We start from the raw sequence: 22,446 nt of genomic DNA, 5'->3' as shown, positions 1-22,446 counted from the left end.
AAACTGGATATTAAAAACAAGATAAAAAAGCCATTCTAAGTATAAAGTTATAAATAGATTAAAAGCAAAAGGATAGAAAAAGTTATACCATGCTAATGCTAACCAGAAGAAAGCCAAAACGACTATGTTAACATAAAACAGTCTCAGAACAAAGATATGTTTAAAAAAAAAAAAGTCATATCAAAATGACACAATGACCATCCCACCAAGAAGACCTAATAATGTTGGCTGTTTGTGTGTCAATAATAGAACCCCAGGACAAATAAATCAAAAACAGAATTGCAAGGAGAAATAGAAAAACACAATTATATTCAACTATTTCGGTTCCTGTCTTGCAAAAATTGATAAAACAAGTAGAAAATCAGTGAGAATACAAATTATACTATTGACCAATTTAACCTAATGAACATCAACAGAACACTGGGTTCAATAATAGATTGGACATGTCCTTCCCAAGTGCACTCGAAACATTTTACAAGACATCCCGTTGTGATAGGATGAGCTGTGTCCTTCCCTTTCACCACCAAATGCATTTGCGGAAACCTTAACCTCAGTACCTCAGAATGTGATTGTATTTGGAGATAGGGTCTTTAAGAGGTTATCAGGGTGGACATTAATTCAATATGACTGATATCATTATAAGCAGAGGAGATTAGGGCATAGGCATGCACAGAGAAATGACCACAGAAGACACAGAGGAGAGAGCCCTTAAAGGAATGAACCCTACTAATACCTTAATTTCAGTTATCTCTGTTATCTAAGCCCCCTAGCCTATGGTACTTTTGTTCTGGCACTTCTCACAAAAAACATGGTCAGAAAAATGTGTCTCCATAAATTTGTAAAACTTAAATCCTGTATTTCCAACCATGAAATTAAATTAGAAATCAGTAAAGATCTTGAAAATTCCCAGAATTGATTGGAAATGAACCTACTCTATTTTAAATAACTGTGAGCTGAAAATATCAGAAAGAAAATAAGGAAGTATTTCTAACTAAGTAAAAATGGAAAGATATCAGAATTTGTGGGATCCAGATATAGAAGTAATTTGAGGGGAATTTATAGCAGTACACGTTTATTAGAGAAGAAGAAAAATCGCAAACCAGTGACCTCAACTTCCATCTTCAAAAACAATTAAAAGAAAAACAAACAAAATGCAAATTAAGTAGAAGAAAGAAAATAATAAAGACCAAATGGAAATCAATTAAATAGAAAACAGAAGAACAATAACAAAACTATATTTTGATTCTTGGAAAACATGAATAAGATTGATAGACATCTAGTTAGACTGATCAGAGAAAAAAGAGAAAATGCAAATGAAAAAGAGGTGACCTCACTACATATGCTACAAATATAAGACTAATCAAGGAATATGATAGTTTTTTGCTAATAAAACAACACTTAGTTAAAAAGAAAAAATTCTTTTTTTAAATTTTTTTTATTATTAGTTGTTCGAAACATTACAAAGAAGAAAAAATTCTTTAAAATAATAAATCACTTGATATTGTGATAAGAAACACATATTTTCTGTCCTCGGTTCCTCACAGATCTCCTAAATCCCTGTTAATAGGGTTGCTAGGAGAAATTTTATTCTAGTACTTGGTCTTTGATCCCAGTTCCTGACACAGAGCTCCTAAAACTTTTGTATTCGTTTCTTACAAAAGGAGAACAATTTTCAGAATTTGAAATATGCCTTCACAGGTCCCTGCAATCCAGCAAATATTTTGCCTGTTAATGGACAGTGGGGATGGTCTACAACCTGGCTTCAACCACTTCTGAAACTCCAGCTGTGACATTTCATCTTTAATCAAAGGCAGGAGCCCTGAAGAAACAGGCCAAAACTCTGATCCTCTGAGTGCCTGCTCAGGAGCCTGGTTCTAGACATCCTCCAGGAAATATCAGCTGAACTAATGTCTCAAAGCCACCCAGCCCTTACCAAGTGTCAGGCCAACACTTGCTCCCAAATGCACCTGCCTATTTCGAAGCCTCCAGGGAAGAAAGACTAAACTCCTGTCTGACTTCTTCAGTCCCTCCAATGTGGCACCATCTTGATCTCTTGATCCTATTCTCCACTGCTCCCCAGTACCCTCCAGTACCTTCCAGTCAAACCTGTCACCACTCCTGAGATTTTCCCCCTGTTGATCAGCAGAAGACAAGACATAGGCCATTAGTAAATTCTTAATCTGTTGTGTGATGTTGGGTGGTTTAGTTACCATATTAGTAAAACAGAGATTTTAAAAATTTACCATGTAGAGTTGCCTTATGCATTACAGAGTGTCAGACACATAAAAAGAATTCCTTATATAGATTTTTTTTTTATTTTCATTATTATTACTGCTATTCTCCAATTATTCAGATCCCCTATGACCTCAAAGCTCCTCAAAGATCCAAACATCATAAAGTCATCTCTGGCTATTTCATTCTTTATCTAGTATGGCTCTAGAAAACAATTGGTCAGTCACACTGTGGCCATTGTATATTAGTAAATGTTGTTTCTCGACTAGGCAGTATGCAATTGGAAAGCTGATAGCGTATCCTAGTCTAGAACACCTCTTAAAATCCTAGCTTAACGAGCTAGCTTCTCAATCCTGGATGAGTAACCCCGCTTCTTCGTTTATTACCTTGACCTCTCTGTGCTCAGCTTCCCCGTCTGAAATATGGGAAGGCAATTATAAAAACTGCCCACACCCAGTAACCATGAGGCTTAAATGGAATAAGGAGAGTACCTGGCACACAACATCTACTAAATTATTGTCTGTGGAATGAATTGACTAGAAGATCAGAAAGCAGGTAGTTGCTAACATTAGGCACGTTTTACCATAAAAATTCCATTTTGGAACACACTGTAAGCTTTGGTAAGTTTGCTTGATTAGGGTGTTTAGGACAAAATAGTAAGATAATTATAGCTAAAATTGTTTTTCAGAAAATGATCTGAGACTGTGCTAAAAGCCACAGACCCACTCATGGGGTGTGGGGGGGTACCCTAATACACGGCCTACACTTATTCCTCACTCAGACTCACAGCCTTGAGACAGACCATCACTGTTTTGTCTAATTACCAAAGAGAGGAGAAAAACTGGAAAAAAAAAAAGTTGCCTTTCAAAGACATTGCGTATTTTCTGTGTTCCAGGAATTCAGGGTTTGTAAAAACCACTTGGGTGTAGGCATTACTATTCCAATCATAGCCGAGGTCAAAGAGGTTGCCCAAGGTCATTCAGCTGAAGAATTGGCAGGGTCAAGTTCCTATACCCCAAGATCCCAAAGTGAGGCCTCCCTGGGCATCAAAATGAGCTGCTCAGATGCACAGGAGCAGAGCACTCCACCCTGGTATTGTAAGTGTCCCTCTCAGCCTTGATTCGGTGACTGGTTTTCTCTCAACTGGCAATGATCTCAGGATTTACAGAAATGTACCCAAGCCATCAGAGAAAGAGGACATCCAAGTTGTCAGAGACCCTCCACCTCCTAGGAGAAAAGATCCCAATGCCCTTCACCTTGGCCGGCCCCCTCCCACATCCCCACCCACGTCCCCACCCCTCACCAAAGCTCCAGGCAGAGAGGAAGGCGCCTGCTCTCCCACAAAGGGCACTTGTGGTTTCCCTTCTTGCGCAGCATAGGGCTTGGGCGGGTCTTTCAGATCCTTCTCATAACGTAAGTGACTTTAGTTTCTCTGCCACAAGTGAATGTGGGGCAAGGAGCTGAAACTTCCTAGGCGTTCCAGGGACTTGCCCTGGAATTAGCCCTGTGCCAACGGTTCAGACATCCCAGCTGTGCCCAGCGGAGACCAGAGCAGCAGAGCCTTCGCACCCCGGGTTCGCCCTCACTGGCCAGCCATGCCCCGGCAACTCTCTGCAGTGGTGGTGCTCTCCGTGTCCCTGGCTGGTGAGTGACACACACCACTTTCCGTGGTGGCCTTTGCCATATCTGATTTTTTAAACCTAAATTCATTCTGATGCCCCTAACCAAGCAGAGACAGGTCAGACTGTAGATATGGCTTCTGCCTGTAGGTGTTTAGATCAAGGATGTCTCCAACCTTCAGTTTTTCCAAGGGTTTTCACAATTTGGACGTGTTGCCTGGGCATTAGACAGAGTAGGCATCAACTCCAGAGCACAGCGACTCTATTTGACTTGCACATGGGTTGTGGGCACCTTATCAAGGGCATCCATAGAAATCTCTTAGATTCAGGAGAGGGAGAATTGAGCCACAGCTCAGAAATGGGGCTTTCATTTTGTTATCTGTTTAAAGAAGTCATCTCTTCCTTTTCCTGTTTTTCTTAAATAACAGTGCTATGTTTATATTATGTAAACAGTGAACTGTCAAGATGCATCTCATGTGGTCTGACAATTGCTCTGCTTAAGAAAGGTGTAAACCCAGTGTCAAAGATTTTTTTAAAAAATATAGTACCACTGGGGCTAAGACGGTAGCTCAGTAGTAGAGCGCTTGCCTAGCATATGTGAGGCACTGGGTTCCATCCTCAGCACCACATAAAAATAAATAAAGCTATTATGTCCATGTACACCTAAAAAACAAATTAAATGTATATAAAAATATAAATACTAAATATATAAATATTATAAATATATAAATATATATATACTGTCATTGCACTTTGGCTCAGAGAGGCCAAATGGGATGATAAACATATAATTATTATTTGATGTCCTGAGTCCCTGCTTTCACCAAAGCACCTTCTTCCAGGACATGGAGTACTCTTGGGTGCTGTGGTTCTGTTGCTGTTATCAAATTTGCCTGTCAATTCCCAATTTTCCACCTAGAGCCAGTGAACGTAGCATGTGAGAGAACTAGCTCTGTCCACACTGCCCTGTTAGCATGCTCAAGTGCAAGACACAGTGGTCCCTGGTGCCCCATGAATATTACGAATATCTTGAAACTGTGCGAGGGTCATGTCAGCTCCTCTGATGCAGGCTGTTTTCCTTTGTGCCATGCTTTGAGAATTATACTTTCGTGTTCTTTGGGATACAGAAAAAAATAACTTGGGCTGGGGTATAGCTGAGTGGTACTTAGCACCGGTGAAGCCTTAGGTTCCATCCCCAGTACCATGGACAGAAAGAAAGGAAGGAAGGAAGGAAGGAAGGAAGGAAGGAAGGAAGGAAGGAAGGAAGGAAGGAAGGAAGGAGGAGTAAAAGAAAAAAAATGATCACTACAGGCTAATACAAAAGCAAACACACTCTACCTGGTCCCTGTAATGACAAGTGTGAGCGCGAACTGAATGACTGACAGACGCAGGCACACAGTGAGTGTGGCCAAGTGCCAGCTAGGCAAGTGAGGGCAAATGCCCTTTCCTTTCTGAGCTGTAATTCTCAGTGTGAAGGGGTGAAAGAAGTGTGAGGATCTTCCTCAGGGGTGAGCCATGAGCCACATTTGGCCATGAGGCAGATCAGTGCCCCAGGATTCAACCCTTACCAGCAGGGAGGCCTTGTTTCTATAAACAGACCTTTCAGCTGTTTAGTTTCCTCACTAAAAAGTGGGGAAAATAGTGTCTTCTCCCAGGAGTGCTGGGAGGACAATATGAGAGCAAGTCAGTAAAACAATTGTGAAAGTGCTTTGCTTGACTGGGTCAGTCCCCTTCCTGTATTTTTCTCTCATGTCCCTCTCTCCAGTCATCTTTGCAACCCCCTTCTCCCAGCACAGGGCTTATGGGCACAGAGTGATCACTACTTCATGGTACTTTCTGTAGGCCAGCATTGTTGTGAGCTATTTAAACCTTATAACAGGGTCTCACTAGGTTGTAAGTACTGGCAACATCTCCATTTTGCTAATCAGAAAACATAAGCACAAAATGATTTAAAATTTTGCTAATGGTCACAAAGCACAGATTTGAGCTTTGAACCAGAGCCATGCTCATAGCAGATAAGCTAAGGGCTCCATATGTGCATCTACTTGCCTATATTAATTCATCTAGTTTCATTAAGAACTCTGAAAAGTAGGTGTTGTTCTCTTCCCCAGTTTATAGATAAGGATCCTAAGATAGGGGCAGGCTAAGTAATTGTTCATGGACTCCCTATTAGTAAGTGGCAGCCCATGGAGATTGCCGTCCATGAAGTCTGGCTTTGGGATTCATGCCCTGAACTACCGCACTACCCAACCGTATGTGCAGAGGCTCAAGAGATACTTGTTGCTGGGCATGGTGGCACACACCTGTAATCCCAGAGGCTTAGGAGATGAGACAGGAGGATCACAAGTTCAAAGTCAGCCTCAGCAACCTAGCAAGACCCTGTTCAAAATAAAAAATAAAAAGATCTGGGGATGTGGCTAAGTGATTAAGCCCCTCTGGGTTTAATACCTGGTACCAAAAAAAAAAAAAAAAAAACTTGTTGAACTGGAGATTAGCTAAACTATTAGACATCTTGCTAGGAAAGATATAGCTCCTAGGTAAACCAGATGAGTAATCTTTATCTAAGACTTTTGTTTCCCTGGCCTCAAATTCCTGCTTCAGAAAACTTCAGAAGATTTAAATTAGTATCTGTTAAGTTTAGGTTCACCTGTATAAAACCAACAAGCCCAAAATGACAATGGATGAAACAGATAGATTATTGTTTGTAACTCTTTCCTGTGAAAACAAATCAGAGGAATTCAGACCTGTTCTAGCATAGGGGCTCATCTTCAGGTACCCACCATCTTGTGTGACTTTCACCTTCAAGGTCTCCTGGTGGTTCTGGATGTCTGCAGACATCCAGTTACAGGGTTGTTGAAAGGAAAAAAGATGTGCAACAGAGAGGCAGGCCACCCAGGTGACTGAGCTCCCTTCAACCAGCCTTCCTGGAAGGCCCACATAACCCTGTTGCTTCTATTGCCTTGGCTAACACTTGATCATGTCCCCACTCAAGAAGGGAGAGTTGGATGAAAGGCTCTTTACTCCAGGAAACAAGTGTTGAGATTAAACTCAGCATTCTGTTCCTAAGGAACAGAGGAAGACAAGATTTTGAAGTAGTCAGCCAGCAGTCTCCACCCTTCTGTTCTAGGGCATGACCGTCTCTGCTCTAGCTGCCCCAGGAAGTACCAAGCAAGGTGCTGGGGTCAGGTGCTAAAATCTGGTTCCCTCCTCCTGTACGTGGGGTCAGGACTCCAATTACCCCCCCCGACTCTGCTCCTCAGAGGCCTGCAGACAAAATGTGTCCTCCAAGGCCTGTTCCTGCTGACTATCCCTGCTTCCCCAGGCTCTCTTCCTGTCCTCCCAATATCCCAGGCCTCCAAGCCTCACGGCACAGCACATCTCCTCTTCCTGTCTGGAGTACCTTCTATCTCGACTGCCCAAAGAATTTCTCCTTGATGAGATGCTCCACCCTATACTCCCCTGGCCCCCTGGGACTGTTTCAATAATAACACTTGTCACACTGAGGAGTATAAACGAAATTGTGCATCTGCCTCACAAGGCTTTGAGCCTCCAAGAACAAAGACCCAGCCCCGGTGCTGGGCATGGAGCCTACCTTCAGAGGAGGGCTCTACATACCTGTTTAGTTGAGTGTGGCAGGAAACCAACCAAAGTCTGTCTGGAAAGGACCTGTCGGGGGGGAAAAAAAACTAAAGAAGTGGTCATCCTGAGCCCCTGTGTGGCCACTGACTTTCCCAGGGACTGGGCAATGACTCAGCTCTCAGCTCTTCTTGCTGGTTGTAGGGGAACTAAAACCTTCTCACACCTCTTCCTGTTAACAGTCTCTTAGAAGAGTCAGAGCAATGGATCTAGGCCCTGGGGTATTCATTTGCTGAGCCTCCTGAATCCTGGACAGCAAATTCTGGGGTGCGAGTGGAGGTGGGGGTTGGCAGATTAGCATGTGAACTCCAATGCTATGTTCTTTTGAGTAGAGGGAGGGTCAAGACAGATTCTGAGCTATGCCCTGCCTTCCATCCTGTCCCCTGCCCTCTTTTTGGGCAGACAGAGCAGTGACCTTGACCTTTACTAAATCTCTAGGGGGTGAGGTTCTCATCTGAAAAGTATGCCCACTTTCAAAGACCTGAGGACTTCCTAGAGGCCCTACCTCCTGAAGTTTTCACCACCATTTCAACATGTGAACTTTTGAAGGTTTCACCAAGAACCACCATTATGAGAAGCTGGTAAATTAGGGTCACTGCAAAGGACCTCTCTCCTGTGATTTTGTCTCTGCATTCCCCAGTCTTCCCAGCCACACACTATACCTTCACACTTCCCCAAATCCAAATACAGGCTTTGATTCAGATGTATAAGAACTTGAGTCTCACCTCCAACATTGACAAGTTGTACAATTACAATCAAGTTGATGAAATTTTGTAACCCAAGTTTCTGCTTTTGAAAAATGGATAAAGATAGTTTCTACCAGAGGATTTTTAAGAAGAGTTCATTAAAAAAAAAAAAAAAAAAAAAAAAAAACTTTGATCTGAGGCCTACAAGTAGTAAATGTCCTGTAATTTGGTAATTTATTGTTATTTATTAATAGGAAGAAAGTAACCACTTAGAAATGTATTGAATGGAAAGAGATAAAAGGGTGTTTATGGATCATTTTTATTAGATATGATTATTAGGACTTTATAAATACCAATGTAGAACCTTCTCCTTTCCCTTTCCACATGCTTTCCTAAGTCTCAGCCCAACATCTGGAAACAATGGCTCCAATGACTGTCTGAATAAATACAATGAAACCACAGAATTGGAGGACAGAACTCTCTCCCTGTGTACCTGATCAGACTCCCAAGGACATTTTTTTTAAAAAAAACCTGAGATTAAACCCAGGAGCACTTAACCACATGAGCCACATCCCCCATTCCCACCCCTCCCCACTCTTTTTTTTAGAGAAAGGAACTCTCTAAGTTGCTCAGGGTCTCCCCAAGTTGCTGAGTCTGGCTTTGAACCTGCAATCCTCCTGCCTCAGCCTCACAAGTTTCTGGGACTACAGGTGTGTACCACCACACCCGATTCCCAAGGTCATTTTGTGGCTCCCAAGGCCATTTTGAGCCTGTGCTTTGCATACTTTTCTGGATTGTTACATGCCTAGAGAAAGCAAAGATAGAACCGCTCTATATTCTTTTTTTTTTTTTTTAAAGAGAGAGTGAGAGAGGAGAGAGAGAGAGAGAGAGAGAGAGAGAGAGAGAGAGAGAGAGAATTTTTTTTAATATTTATGTTTTAGTTCTCGGCGGACACAACATCTTTGTTGGTATGTGGTGCTGAGGATCAAACCCGGGCCGCACGCATGCAAGGCGAGCGCGCTACCGCTTGAGCCACATCCCCAGCCCAAAACCGCTCTAGTTGAAAGAAAGCCAGAGCTCTTTCATGCTGAAAGACACCCCCAGAAAGAACTGTGACGACAGTAGACACCATGTATGTTCTCAGTAGTCTTGAAGCTTTCACTAAAACCAACTCACTTGAGCCTTATGATAGCCCTAGACCTCTAAGGCTATCATCCTCATTTATCCATTGGGTCATTTATTCATTCAGCTCAGATTGACTGAACACTTTCTACACACAGGCACTGGTGGTGAAATTATACACATAAATTCCCACCTTTGGTGACTTTTAGTCTAGTAAGACATGTGCAAAAATTAATAAACCAATAAATACATGTTTTTTCAGGGCTGAACTTCTGCTGGTACCCACTGGCCAGGCAGATCCCTAGTCTTAATTCCAATACCATCTGTGGAAATAATTACAAATTGTAATTCGTACAGAGAAAACAATGAATATAATGTTGAGATGGAGAATCATGGGGGTTGGGACCTGTTTTACATAGGACAGGGAATGCTGTCTGAGGAGCTGTCATGAAGGACAGGCCTCCTAAAGAGTCAGAGCAATCACACCTTGTTTTTCCTTTTTGGCTGAGAAAGACTGGACCATACAAAAGTTTAAGAAAAACAACAGGAATTGGTTTATATTTAGAAAACTTATGATTGGCAAGATAAAAGATGAAGGGGATTATATTGTAAAGAAATGAGTCTCCTATCATTAAGGGAAATTAAGCATAGATCAGATGAACATAGAGCAAAGATTCATAGATTTAATTCATGCATCAGATTAGAGTTTGGACTCCATGACATTTAAATTCCCTTTCAAACCTGGGATTATATGATTCTATGAGAACTATAAAACTCTGGGCTGGGGTTGTGGCTCAGTGGTAGAACACTTGCCTAGCATGTGTGAGGCACTGGGTTCAATCCTCAGCACTGCATATAAATAAAATAAAGATTCATCAATATCTAAAAAATTTTTTTAAAAAACCCTCTGTATATTTTATTACCAATAGACGTGCTGCCAGATTCCATCAGAACATCACAGCAGCAGGAGCACTATTTGATGTCAACTGTCTGGTTTTACATTTAAAGGTGGGAAATGAAGAGGCGTACACACCTAGAGCTCTAGCTGAGTGTGATCACTTTAGGGTGCATGAGTGCCACATCCTGTGTACACAAAGAGGCTTCTTGCAGAGGAATGTCAGAGCTTGTAAATTTCCCTAAAATCTAAAAACATGTATATTGTCTTTTTTCTTAAAAACCAACATTAAGATGGGAATGGAAGAGGAAACTTGTAAGCAATTGATGTTTTGACACTCTTGTTTCCTAATTTGCAGTTATTTTACATGATGGTCCTCCAATAAGAGCAACAGCATTTCCAGAAAGCAGATACCATCTTCAGCCCAGGGAAGTAGCAACAGGGCAGATCACAGCAAAGCTAACTCACCAAGGGCCTCACAAAGCAGTGGCAGCAAGATCGATGGAGGGTCACATCACGTCTCCAACAGCTATCAAAACCTCCAACTCTGAGAACCCCAGAAACACAATGATGAAAACTCCCCCTGCTACCCCAGTAACAATAAAAAGTAACCCTTCTGCCAGTCCAGTGACCTTCACCCTGGCCACACCCAACAAGTCACACCCAGTTACTGAAGTCACCATTGGCCCCACCTTGACTCCTTCAGAGTCACCCATCACACCACCAGCCCCTACAGCTGGAACCAGTACATCTGCTGTCAGCCATACAACTAGGAAAACCATCCAACCCAGTGAACAGACCACTCTCCCCAAAACTTTGTCTACAATACCTCACAAAAGCACAACCAGTCCGAAGCCTAGTCCACTCACCCATGCCCCGGGAACATCCCCAGGGTCACACAATGTCACCCAAACAATCCCACCTGCCACCATAGTTCCTGGGCCCACCCTTGTACCTCAGCCATCACCAGCCAAGACCGGAGTTTACCAAGTTCTAAATGGAAGCAGGCTCTGTATCAAAGCAGAGATGGGGATACAGCTGATTGTTCAAGAAAAGGAGTCGGTAAGTTGGGGCCATAAGATTCTAATGCCACCTTTAAAATCTGTGAGTGGAATTTGCCTTGCTAGGAATGCACAATCCCCTGCATCTGGTCCTTAAATGAAATATATAACCATGAGCTCATTTTTCTCCAAGGTGCTCCTTTAAAAGGCAAATATGTTTTAGAGAACACACAAAAATAGAGAGAAGGCTGGGGTTGTGGCTCAGTGTTAGAGCACTCGCCTAACATGTGTGAGGCCCTGGGTTCAATCCTCAGCACTACATAAAAAATAAATTAAATAAAATAAAGGTATCATGTCCATCTATAACTAAAAAAATAAATATTTTTAAAAAATAGAGAGGAAGGCACACAATGAGAACTTCAATACGCATACTCTGACTTCTAGCTAACTCAGCATTGTAGGGAGTGGTGAGTGGGGTGCTGGCCACACCCCTCTGCCTGACTTTCCCTCAGCCTCTTACCAGAGACATGTGACATTTGAATCAGACACTCTGCACAGTTCTGGCCACCATGATATTAATATGAAAATCCAGATTAACAAAAAGATTGGGTCCAGCGCGGTGGCATACGCCTGTAATCCCACTGGCTCTGGATGGTTTAGGCAGGAGGATTAGGATTATGGGTTCAAAGCCAGCCTCAGCAAAAGCAAGGCACTAAGCAACTCAGTGAGACCCTGTCTCTAAATAAAATACAAAAAGGACTGGGGATGTGGCTCAGTGGTCAAGTGCCCTAGAGTCCAATCCCTGGTACCACCTCCCCCCCAAAAAGAATGGAGGGGCTGGGACTCAGTGATAAAGTGCTTACTTCGCATGTGTGAGGCACTGGGTTTGATCCTCAGCATCACATAAAAATAAATAAAGATACTGTGTGTTCATCTACAAATACATAGATATTTTTTTAAAAAAGAATGGAGAGAAGGGTTAAAATTAATTGATGTGTAAAGAAATCAGAGAATGATTCTTTTGTACAGTTAAGTAAATTCACAGTATTCTTAATTTATGGACTTAACTATTTTATAACTATGTGTAGATTTTTTAAAATATCTGATCATTCAGCAAAATTATTTAGTATCTACTCTCTATATAGAAATCTTTATAAGATGGGTTATAACAATTTGTTTTTTGTTAAATACATTATAGTCATTTAAACCAACCCTGCATGTACAGAATTCAGATTTTTTTCAAAGAAAGAAGTTGTTAATTTTTGGTTTAGCATATTTTTTTTATTGTTGGTCGTTCAAAACTTTATATAGTTCTTAATACATCATATTTCACAGTTTGATTCAAGTGGGTTATGAACTCCCAATTTTACCCCGTATACAGATTGCTGAATCACATCAGTTACCCTTCCATTGATTGACAAATTGCCTTTCTAGTGTCTGATGTGTTCTGCTGTCTGTCCTATTCTCTACTATCCCCCCTCCCCCCCTCCCCTCCCCTTTTCTCTCTCTACCCCTTCTACTGTAAATCATTTCTTCGATTTGTATTATCTTGTCTTACCCCTCCTTTCCTCTTATATGTCATTTTGTATAACCCTGAGGATCGCCTTCCGTTTCCATGTGATTTCCCTTTTCACTCCCTTTCCCTCCCACCTCTCATCCCTGTTTAATGTAAATCTTCTTCTCAAGCTCTTCGTCCCTACCCTGTCCTTGTTTACTCCCCTTATATCAAAGGGGTCATTTGGTATTTGTTTTTTAAAGATTGACTAGCTTCACTTAGCATAATCTGCTCTAATGCCATCCATTTCCCTCCAAATTCTATGATTTTGTCATTTTTTAATGCAGAGTAATACTCCATTGTGTATAAATGCCACATTTTTTTATCCATTCATCTATTGAAGGGCATGTAGGCTGATTCCACAATCTTGCTATCGTGAATTGTGCTGCTATGAACATCGATGTAGCAGTGTCCCTGTAGCATGCTCTTATTAGGTCTTTAGGGAATAGACCGAGAAGGGGAATAGCTGAGTCAAATGGTGGTTCCATTCCCAGCTTTCCAAGAAATCTCCATACTGCTTTTCAAATTGGCTGCACCAATTTGCAGTCCCACCAGCAATGAACAAGAGTGCCCTTTTCCCCACATCCTCTCCAGCACTTATTGTTGTTTGACTTCCTAATGGCTGCCAATCTTACTGGAGTGAGATGGTATCTTAGGGTAGTTTTGATTTGCATTTCTCTGACTGCTAGCGATGGTGAGCATTTTTTCATGTTGGTTTAGCATATTAAAATAAACTATCATTGCTACAAAAATAAAGAAAGAAATCAACATAAAATAAAACCTTCCTTTTTTCATAGTATTTATAATTTCAAAGAAAACTTCCACACCCAGATTTTCATTTAAAAACAGGAGTACCCCAGAACACAGATCCTTTATCTTTCAACTTGCTTAATTGAACAAATTTAAATTCCACAAGTTTATCAAGAATATTTCCACCACAAGCCACCTGTCAGGGAGCTCCTGTCACAGGCAAATGCCTTCTTGAAGAAAGCTTTGGAGCATGAGTTTGGAAGGGAGAGGATGTCATCCATCTGAGGTCTTCCCAGTTCTCAAGCGAATGCCCACTTAGTTCACTTACTAGTCTGTGCTTCGACTCCCTTGCTCGAATTTTCTTCTCTCTCTCATTAAGCTGATCTTCCTTATTCGGTTTAGGCTTTTTCACCTCAGAGATACTTCAACATCGACCCCAACACAACCCAAGCCTCTGGGAACTGTGGGTCCCGAAATTCCAGCCTTTTCTTGAATTTCAAGGGTGGATCTGTGAATTTCACATTTACCAAGGTAAGGAGTGGGGTCCTTCTCACCAGCTGGCCCCAGTGTGGCTTTGCTTGTCACCCTACCCCTAGCCCTGCCCCGGGGTCCTGGTGATGCAATGCTTCACCTCTGTCCAAGACTCGGCAGAAACAGACCTCAGAGCCTTTTGAGATCTTTGCTGTTAAGAATGAGGAGTGTGGGGATGGAGAAGAGGGAAGTGTCGACATTGTATGTTTGCTTTCATCCCCCTTCAGCCTCCTCTGTGCAGGTCAAGACAGACTTTAATGCCTCTCAGGGGAGGCTTGGCTTTTGGGGAACCTAGCCTCCAGTGCCCCTTGCAAACCACCAAAGGAGGAAGTTGTACACACGAGGAGATCTAGAAAAATTCCCAGTGAACCCCACATTCAACAGGATTATCCTACGTCCAAAACCAAATGTCACAATGGGTTCTTTCCAACCACAGAAGGTAAAATTACAGGATTTAACCAGGTCCTGGGTTTTCCAGACCATATTCAGGAAGGGGTAGAATACAGCACAGAGTGGACAGGGCATGGGTGCTGAGGTCAAGAGAGGCAGCTGCCAATTTGACTCTGTCACATGCTCTTCTGACACTGGGCAGGTACTTTAACCTGACTAAGCTTTTATTTTATTATTTGAAAAAAAAATGGGGGGAAGGAATTAGTGATCTATCAAGTGCATGCCCAGCTCACAGTAAGTGGCAGATGATTGATAGCCATCAGCTGTCACAGCAGTGACTTAATTAGGCAAATATCCTGGGAACCAGAAAATCTTATCATCCTACTCTCCAGGGAGAGATTTTCCCCAAGGTCTCTTTCAAATAGGCCAAGTAAGAGCTCAGCTCAGGCCAGGTGGGGCCTGCTTCCTCATCTGTAAAATGGCAATAATTAGACTCACCTGATAAAACCCTTTTAAAGATTGTAAGTGATATATGTAAATTGTCTAGCACAGAGCTTGGCACATAAGAATTGTCAAATGACAAAATGATAAGAAATCTAGTTTAAAGATCTGAATGACCTCTCATTTATGACTCTAGATTGGCCAACACCTCATTCTATCAGAGAGAATGAGGGTTCTGGTGAGCTGAGCAGAGGAGATTAACTTTAAGGACAGAAGAATAGGGAGGAAAGCAGAAAGAGAACAACATGCAAATCAGTTATTTCAAAGTTACTTTTCTTATAAAGGTTAAAGCAGAGGGGACTTCCTCATTGTGCCACCCAAAATTAGCTTGTGTGAGGATTTGGCTACTCTCTCTTTCTCTCTATCTGGATTTCTGGGAAGATCAGATAAACAACTTGGTTTTGGCTTGGTGGCCTGAAACTTCAGCATGAGTAACTCTATTGTGGTTGGGTCTGTTGAACCTGGAGCAGGAGCTCAGTCCAAACCAGTAGCCTCCTAAAAATTTTATTTAATACCCTTATTTTGTTCAATAAAGGGTGATTTGTTGATTTATTGTTGCTCTTGTTATTAACTTAATCTCCAGGGCTTTATTCTCCTGTTGTATACTTTTCTGAGCAAGGCAGACCTGCTTTGGAGAAGTCAGGGATTTCTTTTTGGTACCAAATGCTAAAGATATAGTTCTTCATCCCAGAAGACCACTTAAAGCAGAATTAATGCTCCATCTCTGGGCAACTGAAATTAAACTTTAGAGGTGTCAGGAATTTCTTTAAGACTCACCTTGAAAAAATGGTAGGGGCTGCAGACATAAGCATTTATGCTCCAGTACAGGGTTCACTTCCACCTGAACCACTGCTCAGAACAATGTGTGAAGGAATAATTGCTGAGGGGAAGGTACCCAAAACCTCCAACACTTGTTGGTGTTTCATTATGGCTGCTGCCACCAGGCCTGAGGGAGAATTGCCAATCAAAGTTTCCTTGGCTGCCTTTCAACCTCTCTTTTTGTCAAGTCCCTCTGTCTCCTGATGCTCTGACCCTGCCTTTCCAAGGCCTTCAGGCTAGACTCTGGTTAACCAAACTCCACCAGAGTGTAGAATCCCTGCCTTTCTGAAAATCCTCTGTGCTCCAAATTTTCTCTCCCTGCAGAGGTATGGGCAGGAAATGAGGGCCCAGATGAAGCTAAAAGCACCAACAGGCCTCCTTCCTCCCTGCCTCACCCACCTTTTGGAAGCCACTCTCCATCTGTGGCCCCAAAGTATTGCACTAATTGCTTTGCCAGAATCTCACTAGCCAGCCCACCTTAGTTACTCTAACCCCAGCACAGATTCCCAGGCAGTTGATTTGGTTTCAGCACAGGAGGAAGCAAAGAAGCTTCAAGAAGGTAAAATTTGGGCTGGGGTTGTGGCTTAGTGGTAGAGCACCTGCCTAGCATGTGTGGGGCACTGGGTTCAATTCTCAGTACTACATATAAGTAAATAAAATAAAGGTCTATTGACAACTAAAAAAAAAAAATGAAGAAGAAGAAGAAGGTAAAACGTCCTGCCAGCCTGGGAAGTTTCTGCATTTGTTTAAGAATTTGTTTAAGCCAAACAGGAACTCCAAGTTCAAGATTGTAGTAGCTAAGCATAAAATTCAATGAATGAAGCAAGCTAATAAAAACATTTTTCCCCTTGAAACAGGTAGTCTCATGTTTTTAACTTTTCAAATGTTTTAATTAGAGACAAGAAAGATATAATTTTCCCCTTCAATCTAATAAGAAAAATGTGAAGGTAAGCATGGAATGACAAGTGACAATAGACCATGCCTCAGTAATGAGGAGACACATGGGAGAAAGAAGAAAATGTCCACATCCCCAGAGGGAGCCGCCACTCCTCAGCTCCAATCACAGTGCCAATCGCAGGGTCCAGCCATTGGGGAACCTTGATCCGGAAAGGCCAGGTGTCCATTCTGAGTGGCTTCCTACTGTGCCAGTTGTTAAATATTTGACACACACTTCTTTCAAGTGGTAACAAGAGGCCAGTGTTTCTAGCTCTTCTGATTGTTCAAGAAAAGGCAGAAATTCAGATCTTTAGGTAAAAAGTATTTGTTTAAGTGTTGGTAACACGTTTAAAATATTTGAACACATGCTGGCCAAACAAAACAAGCTAGATTTATGTTATGGACCCTGATGCTGTAACTTCTGCCCTAATAAATGTATTTATTATATGAAATACAAGGCAAGAAAGCCTTCCAGATTTTTCCAAAAGAAAAATGGGCTCTACAGTTCAATCTGTCTCTTTTCAAATGTTGCTGCTTTCTGAATTTACATTTCTCAACAGCAGCAGTGTTAACATTTGGGGCCAGATAAATTATCGTCTTGGGGACTGTCCTGTGCTTTGTCAGAGGTTTAGTAGCATCCCCGGTCTCTACTCAGGAGGTGTCAGGAATAGAACTTGACACTTAAAATGTGTCCAAGTATTTCCAAATGTCTCCTACGAGGCAAAATCACCCTTGATTGAGAACCACTGCTCTAGAGAAAAGGAGGACCTTAGAGAATGACTTTATGTTTCATTATATTATAGTAGATGTTACGAGAACCGAGTTGTAGGATAATTATGAGCAGGCCTAATGCATTGACCAATTCATCAGTAAGAATTTACTGAATATCCACTTTGTCCTATTGGAGAGAAAATGTAATTTTTTTCTCAAACCTCATAAATCTGTTCCCATAAGTTGGAGACAAAAGATAGACTAATGAGAGGAAAACAAGGCCGTTTATTAATGTGTGCTGTGTACATTGCTCAGGAGAAACCTCCAGGAAAGATAACTCAAAGCCATGGCTTAGAACTCTGGCTTATATATCATCTTCAACAAAGAACAATAAATTTTGGAGATGTGACAAGACAAAAGAAAGCCATTTTAGGCTTCCACAGTTAGGAAACTGTGGGAAGGTAAATATATGGGGAAAACACTGGGAGATATAGGCTAGTTAGTAAGATTGATTTTGTAGATTGTTCTGATGTGGTGCCCAGCTGATGGGGGTCTCCAGTAGTTTTCAGTGACTCACTTTTATCCTTCCTGGTAAATAGAGAAGAGAGTGATATCTTTAAAAGTTTCTGTCTTGCCTTTAGGGACCTGGGGGAAGGCAGAGAATTCTTCTGCACCTGCTTCTTCTTAACTGTCTTTAGCTCAAGGGACCCTACACAGTGGGGACCCATGATCCAGTGAACAATGAACCAGGTATAAGGGAGAATATAAAAGAAATACAGGCTCTAGTTCTGGGTTTCAAATTATGTCTAATAATTTGCAAATTTTTTAATTGAAATACTACTAGTGATAACAACATAAAGAAAATCTGCTTTCTGAGGTGCCACCTAACCTTATTATTCTTCAATTAGACCTCTCATTTGCTCTGTGACCATAACAGATTGTTAGCTATTCCGCACCTCTTTTCCTCTTCTCTAAGAGTGGGTGGATAAGAAAAAAACAAATTTTGAAATGTTCTAAATTTAACTACAAGCGCTATAGTTGCTCAAGCCAAACCCCTCTCCACCCCCTGCCAAAAAAAAAGCTCATTTCACAATCCTGAATGTCTATTAAAACCTTCACTCAAATCCCATCCCGAGCCTCTAAGAGCCACCTCATTCTGCTTTCAGCTCCAGCTAATCCAGACCCAACCATCACTGTGCCTTATGGACTGTGCTATCCCCAAGCTTTCCCTGTTTCACATTGTCCTGCCCTCTTTATCTATAGCCAAGATAGGTTCAAGGTCAACAGCTTGTGCTTTTCTTCTCCAATTTTTTTAAGTTGAAGATGGACACAATACCTTTATTTTATTTATTTATATGTGGTATATGTGGTACTGAGGATCAAACTCGTGCCTCATATGAGTGAGGCAAGTGCTTTAGCACTGAGCCACAACCCCAGCCCTCCAATTTTTTGTTATGAATATGTTTGTAGCTCTAGGTTCAGTGGGCACTGCTTCTATCTTAAGCCCTACTGCTGGAATTTGTGAGAGCTTATCCCTAGATCTGGACCTGGACCTTTTCTGGCTACATCTGTAATAGTTAATAAACCCTTTATTCCAGAGACCCCCTTGGTCTCAAGAGTTTTATGATAATCACTGGGAACTGTGGGTCCCAGGGTGAATCAAGATTTAGTTTGAGGACCATAGTGGAGGTGGGCCAGGCTCACATATGTGAACCACTGGCCCACAGTGGGTCAGGAAAGATGGATTTCCCTCTGTTTCACTTTTTAGAGAACTGAAAACCTTTTCCTGTCAATGTCCCATTTGATTAGGGTAATATACCAAAAGTTGTTCAGATCTTTTAGGGTCAAGATAAACATACCTCCTCTCCCTCTTTCCCACAACTTCCTTCCTGCCCAGATAAGTTTGTTTTAAAACACCATCCTGTGCCTTGTAGAGATATACAGTCAGCACTGTGTATCTGCAGGTTCCATTTCTATGAATTTAATCAACAGCTCATGAAAATATTCTGAAGAAGATTTTCCTCTGTGCTAAACATGTACAGACTTCTTTTTTTCTCATCATTCCCTTAAAAACAATGTGGTTTAACAACTATTTGCATAGCTTTTAAATTGCAGTAGATATTGTAAGCAATTTAGAGATGATTTCAAGTATAAGGGAGGTTGTGCAAATATTCTGTGAATATTGCACCATTTTATATAAAGGACTTGAGCATCCTTTGAGATTTTGGTGTCTAAGAGGGATTCTGGAACCAACCCTTCATGGATATAGAAGGGAGAGTGTATTTTTCTACATTCAACATTATGCATTTCTCACCTACTTTGACTGGGGAGCTTCAGGCCTCTAGCCCTGGATCCAGGACATGGGGAAATCAATCACCATGTGGAAAGGGGGAATGGGCCAAGCAGTACACTGGCCAGCCCAGGTCTTGAAATCAATGCTAATGATCTATCTGGTGTTTTCTTCAGAGCCTTTGAGGTGTGTTTGGGGTCCTCCTGACTCATGAGCTGGGCTCCTGATAACTTAACAGTGTTCAAATATTAATACCCTCAGAACTTTCCAAGTATGCCATGCCATTTCATGCCCTGCTTTCCTATATGTTCTGCCTAGAATGACCCTTGTACCCTTAGCACCTTTTAATTTTTAATTATTTTTTTACTTTATTTAATTAATTATAATTAATTAATTAATTTTGAATTTTTTATTTATTTCATTAAAATTTATTAATTAATTTTGAATTTTGTTAATTTTGAATTCATCCTGTAAGATGGCCTGGTGATCATCAGCCTGTAAAGATGAGAATTTCTCCTCTTTGTTCCAAGTCTCCACGTCTTATTCCCCAACCTTCATTAATGCATTTGTCCATGTTGCCGTCTTGAAGACAAAGCCTATGGCTGGTTCACATTTCTCTCTAGGGTCCAACACTGACTTTATACATAGCATCTCTTTAGCAAATGTTTGATGAACAAGTGAATGAATAAAGGAGTGAATCTAAATTGTGCAGAGCACTCTAGGCCAAATTGCCGCAAAAGTAGATCAGGAGAAACAGCCTCTTGGGCTTCCTTTTCCTCTGTCTAGAACAAAGGTTTTTTGTTTGTTTGTTTGTCACTATGATTCTGAGCAAAAAAAGTCTTAATTAATGTTGAAGATAAAAATCCACACCCTGAGTATCTGTGACTATGTGCCTCCCACAGCACCTTTTATAAAAGGTTCTCAACAGAAGAACCTCAAGGCATGCTGGTCATTGGCATGCTGGCTTCCTAGAAAGACCTGAAGGGCTGATTTGCATTGGAATCCTGGGTCTTGCTGTACAAACCAGTTTGCTAAGGAAGATATTAAGGTTCCTTGAGGAATTAGGATCTCTTTGATGAGATATTCAGAGAGCTCTTTCAGACACCAGTAGTGAGAAGCATGGTGTCAGCACCCCATTGGCTGAGTATGGAGGTGAGACTTTTATAGGTGGTCCATTCAAATAACACCAGTTAAAATGTAAGTGAAGACTCTGTTCTAAGTTTCTTACATGGAGCTAAAATGCTGCATGCACCTATCAGTTAACGCCCATTCAGCCAATACCCATGGTTAAAAAAGAGGGTTTTCACTTCATCTTCAAGAGTCTAGCAAGTAGAGTTATTTGTCATTCTCTAACCCATACCCCAAAAGAGAAAAACATCTGGTGGGAAATAATGCCACATATTCTCTCTCCTCAGAGAAATGAAATGCTAAATGTCATTTCCCCAGGGTTTGGGTTAAATCTGACACCTGGGGGATGTTACTCAGTGATAGAATGCTTGCCTAGCATGTGCAAGGCCCTGGGTTCAATCCACAACTCCAACAACAACAAAAAGAAATAGCTCCCAAACCCCAGACTTCCTCCCCATTCACCCACCCCCATCCCACAGAGCAGAAGTTAGCTTTTTTTCTTCAATTAACAGAGCTAAATTGAGCTCACTTGCTTGTCCCCCCACGGTGTGTGAGTGTGTGTGTGTGTGTGTGAGTGTGTGTGTGTGTGTGTGTGTGTGTGTGTGTGTGTGTTTGCCATTAGAGCTGAGCTCTGGGAAATAGATAAAAATTATCATTTGATCTCAACGGAAAAAGTTTACTGGGGAAGGGGCAGTCTAATTTATTATCAGCATTATAAATAACATCAATTAAAATAAACGTGAAGGTTCTGCATTAAGTTTCTTCCATGGTTTTCTTCCTTTAATCCTCATATCAACATAAGAAAGAATTCCTGTTACTATCCCCATTCATTTACTGAACTAGTAAAAAAACAAAAGTTAAGGACAAAGATTTGACAACTTAAAGGATGCCAACATGGGGACAAGAAGATGTTTCAAAATTAGTGTTAAAAAGTTCTTAGCAACACTTTGTTCTCCCAGTTAGAAAGTTAATCACTCTGTTTATAACACGGATTCCTTCAGCAATAACCGACTGGCTGACTCATTACCTTTCTTTCCACTGATGGTGTAGACCAGGGTTCAACAAACAGTGATCCCCAGACCAAATCCAGCCCTCCACCTGAGAATGTATAGCCAGCCATCTAAAAATGATTTTTACATTTTCAAATGGTGTGTGAGGTGGGGTATCTTTGACATGGAAGCATATGAAATTCAAGTTTCCAGGTGCATAAATGAAGTGTTTTGGAGCATGCACAGTTGTCTATGTGTTCTCTGTGGCTGCTCAATGGCAGGCTTGAGGAATTGTATCAGGGAACAACAAAGCCTAAAGTATTTACTCTCTGGCTCTTTACACAAAAAGCTTGCAAACCCTCCCATAGAATATACTTCAGGCCTGTTCCTATTCGAATTATGCCAGATTTTGAATTCCAAATCTAAAAATGTGTTTTTCTGTAGTTTAAGACAATTTTATTTCTTTACATCCTGTAACATAACTCTTCAGAATAAGGTGGACACCATTATCTGAGTAAGATCCACTTGGGATCAGCAGTATAAATTATGTAAAACTTAGAATTCTAAGAAAACAAACATTCCCCTGTTTACATGAGATCACCTGACATACTTTTCCTTTAGCCTAAAGACAGACATCAGTTCAGTCCCAGTCAAT

The 22,446-nt window shown here is 41.3% G+C and overlaps 1 protein-coding gene across 2 annotated transcripts in view; it reads left to right on the top strand.

Moving 5' to 3' along the window:
* Positions 1–3,688: 3,688 nt before the first annotated feature.
* Positions 3,689–22,446, top strand: part of Lamp3 (lysosomal associated membrane protein 3) — a 38,304-nt gene continuing 19,546 nt past the window's right edge. For both annotated transcript variants that reach the window (XM_026382934.2, XM_026382933.2), the window contains exons 1-3: positions 3,689–3,876; positions 10,549–11,252; positions 13,899–14,027. In XM_026382934.2, the coding sequence (XP_026238719.2) occupies positions 3,828–3,876; positions 10,549–11,252; positions 13,899–14,027 (882 nt within the window). In that variant the 5' untranslated portion in view covers positions 3,689–3,827. The remainder of the gene's footprint in view (positions 3,877–10,548; positions 11,253–13,898; positions 14,028–22,446) is intronic.

This window comes from Urocitellus parryii, chromosome 2, assembly GCF_045843805.1.
Source record: "Urocitellus parryii isolate mUroPar1 chromosome 2, mUroPar1.hap1, whole genome shotgun sequence".
NCBI classification, from domain to species: domain Eukaryota; kingdom Metazoa; phylum Chordata; class Mammalia; order Rodentia; family Sciuridae; genus Urocitellus; species Urocitellus parryii.
This window is presented reverse-complemented; position numbering and strand designations above follow the sequence as displayed.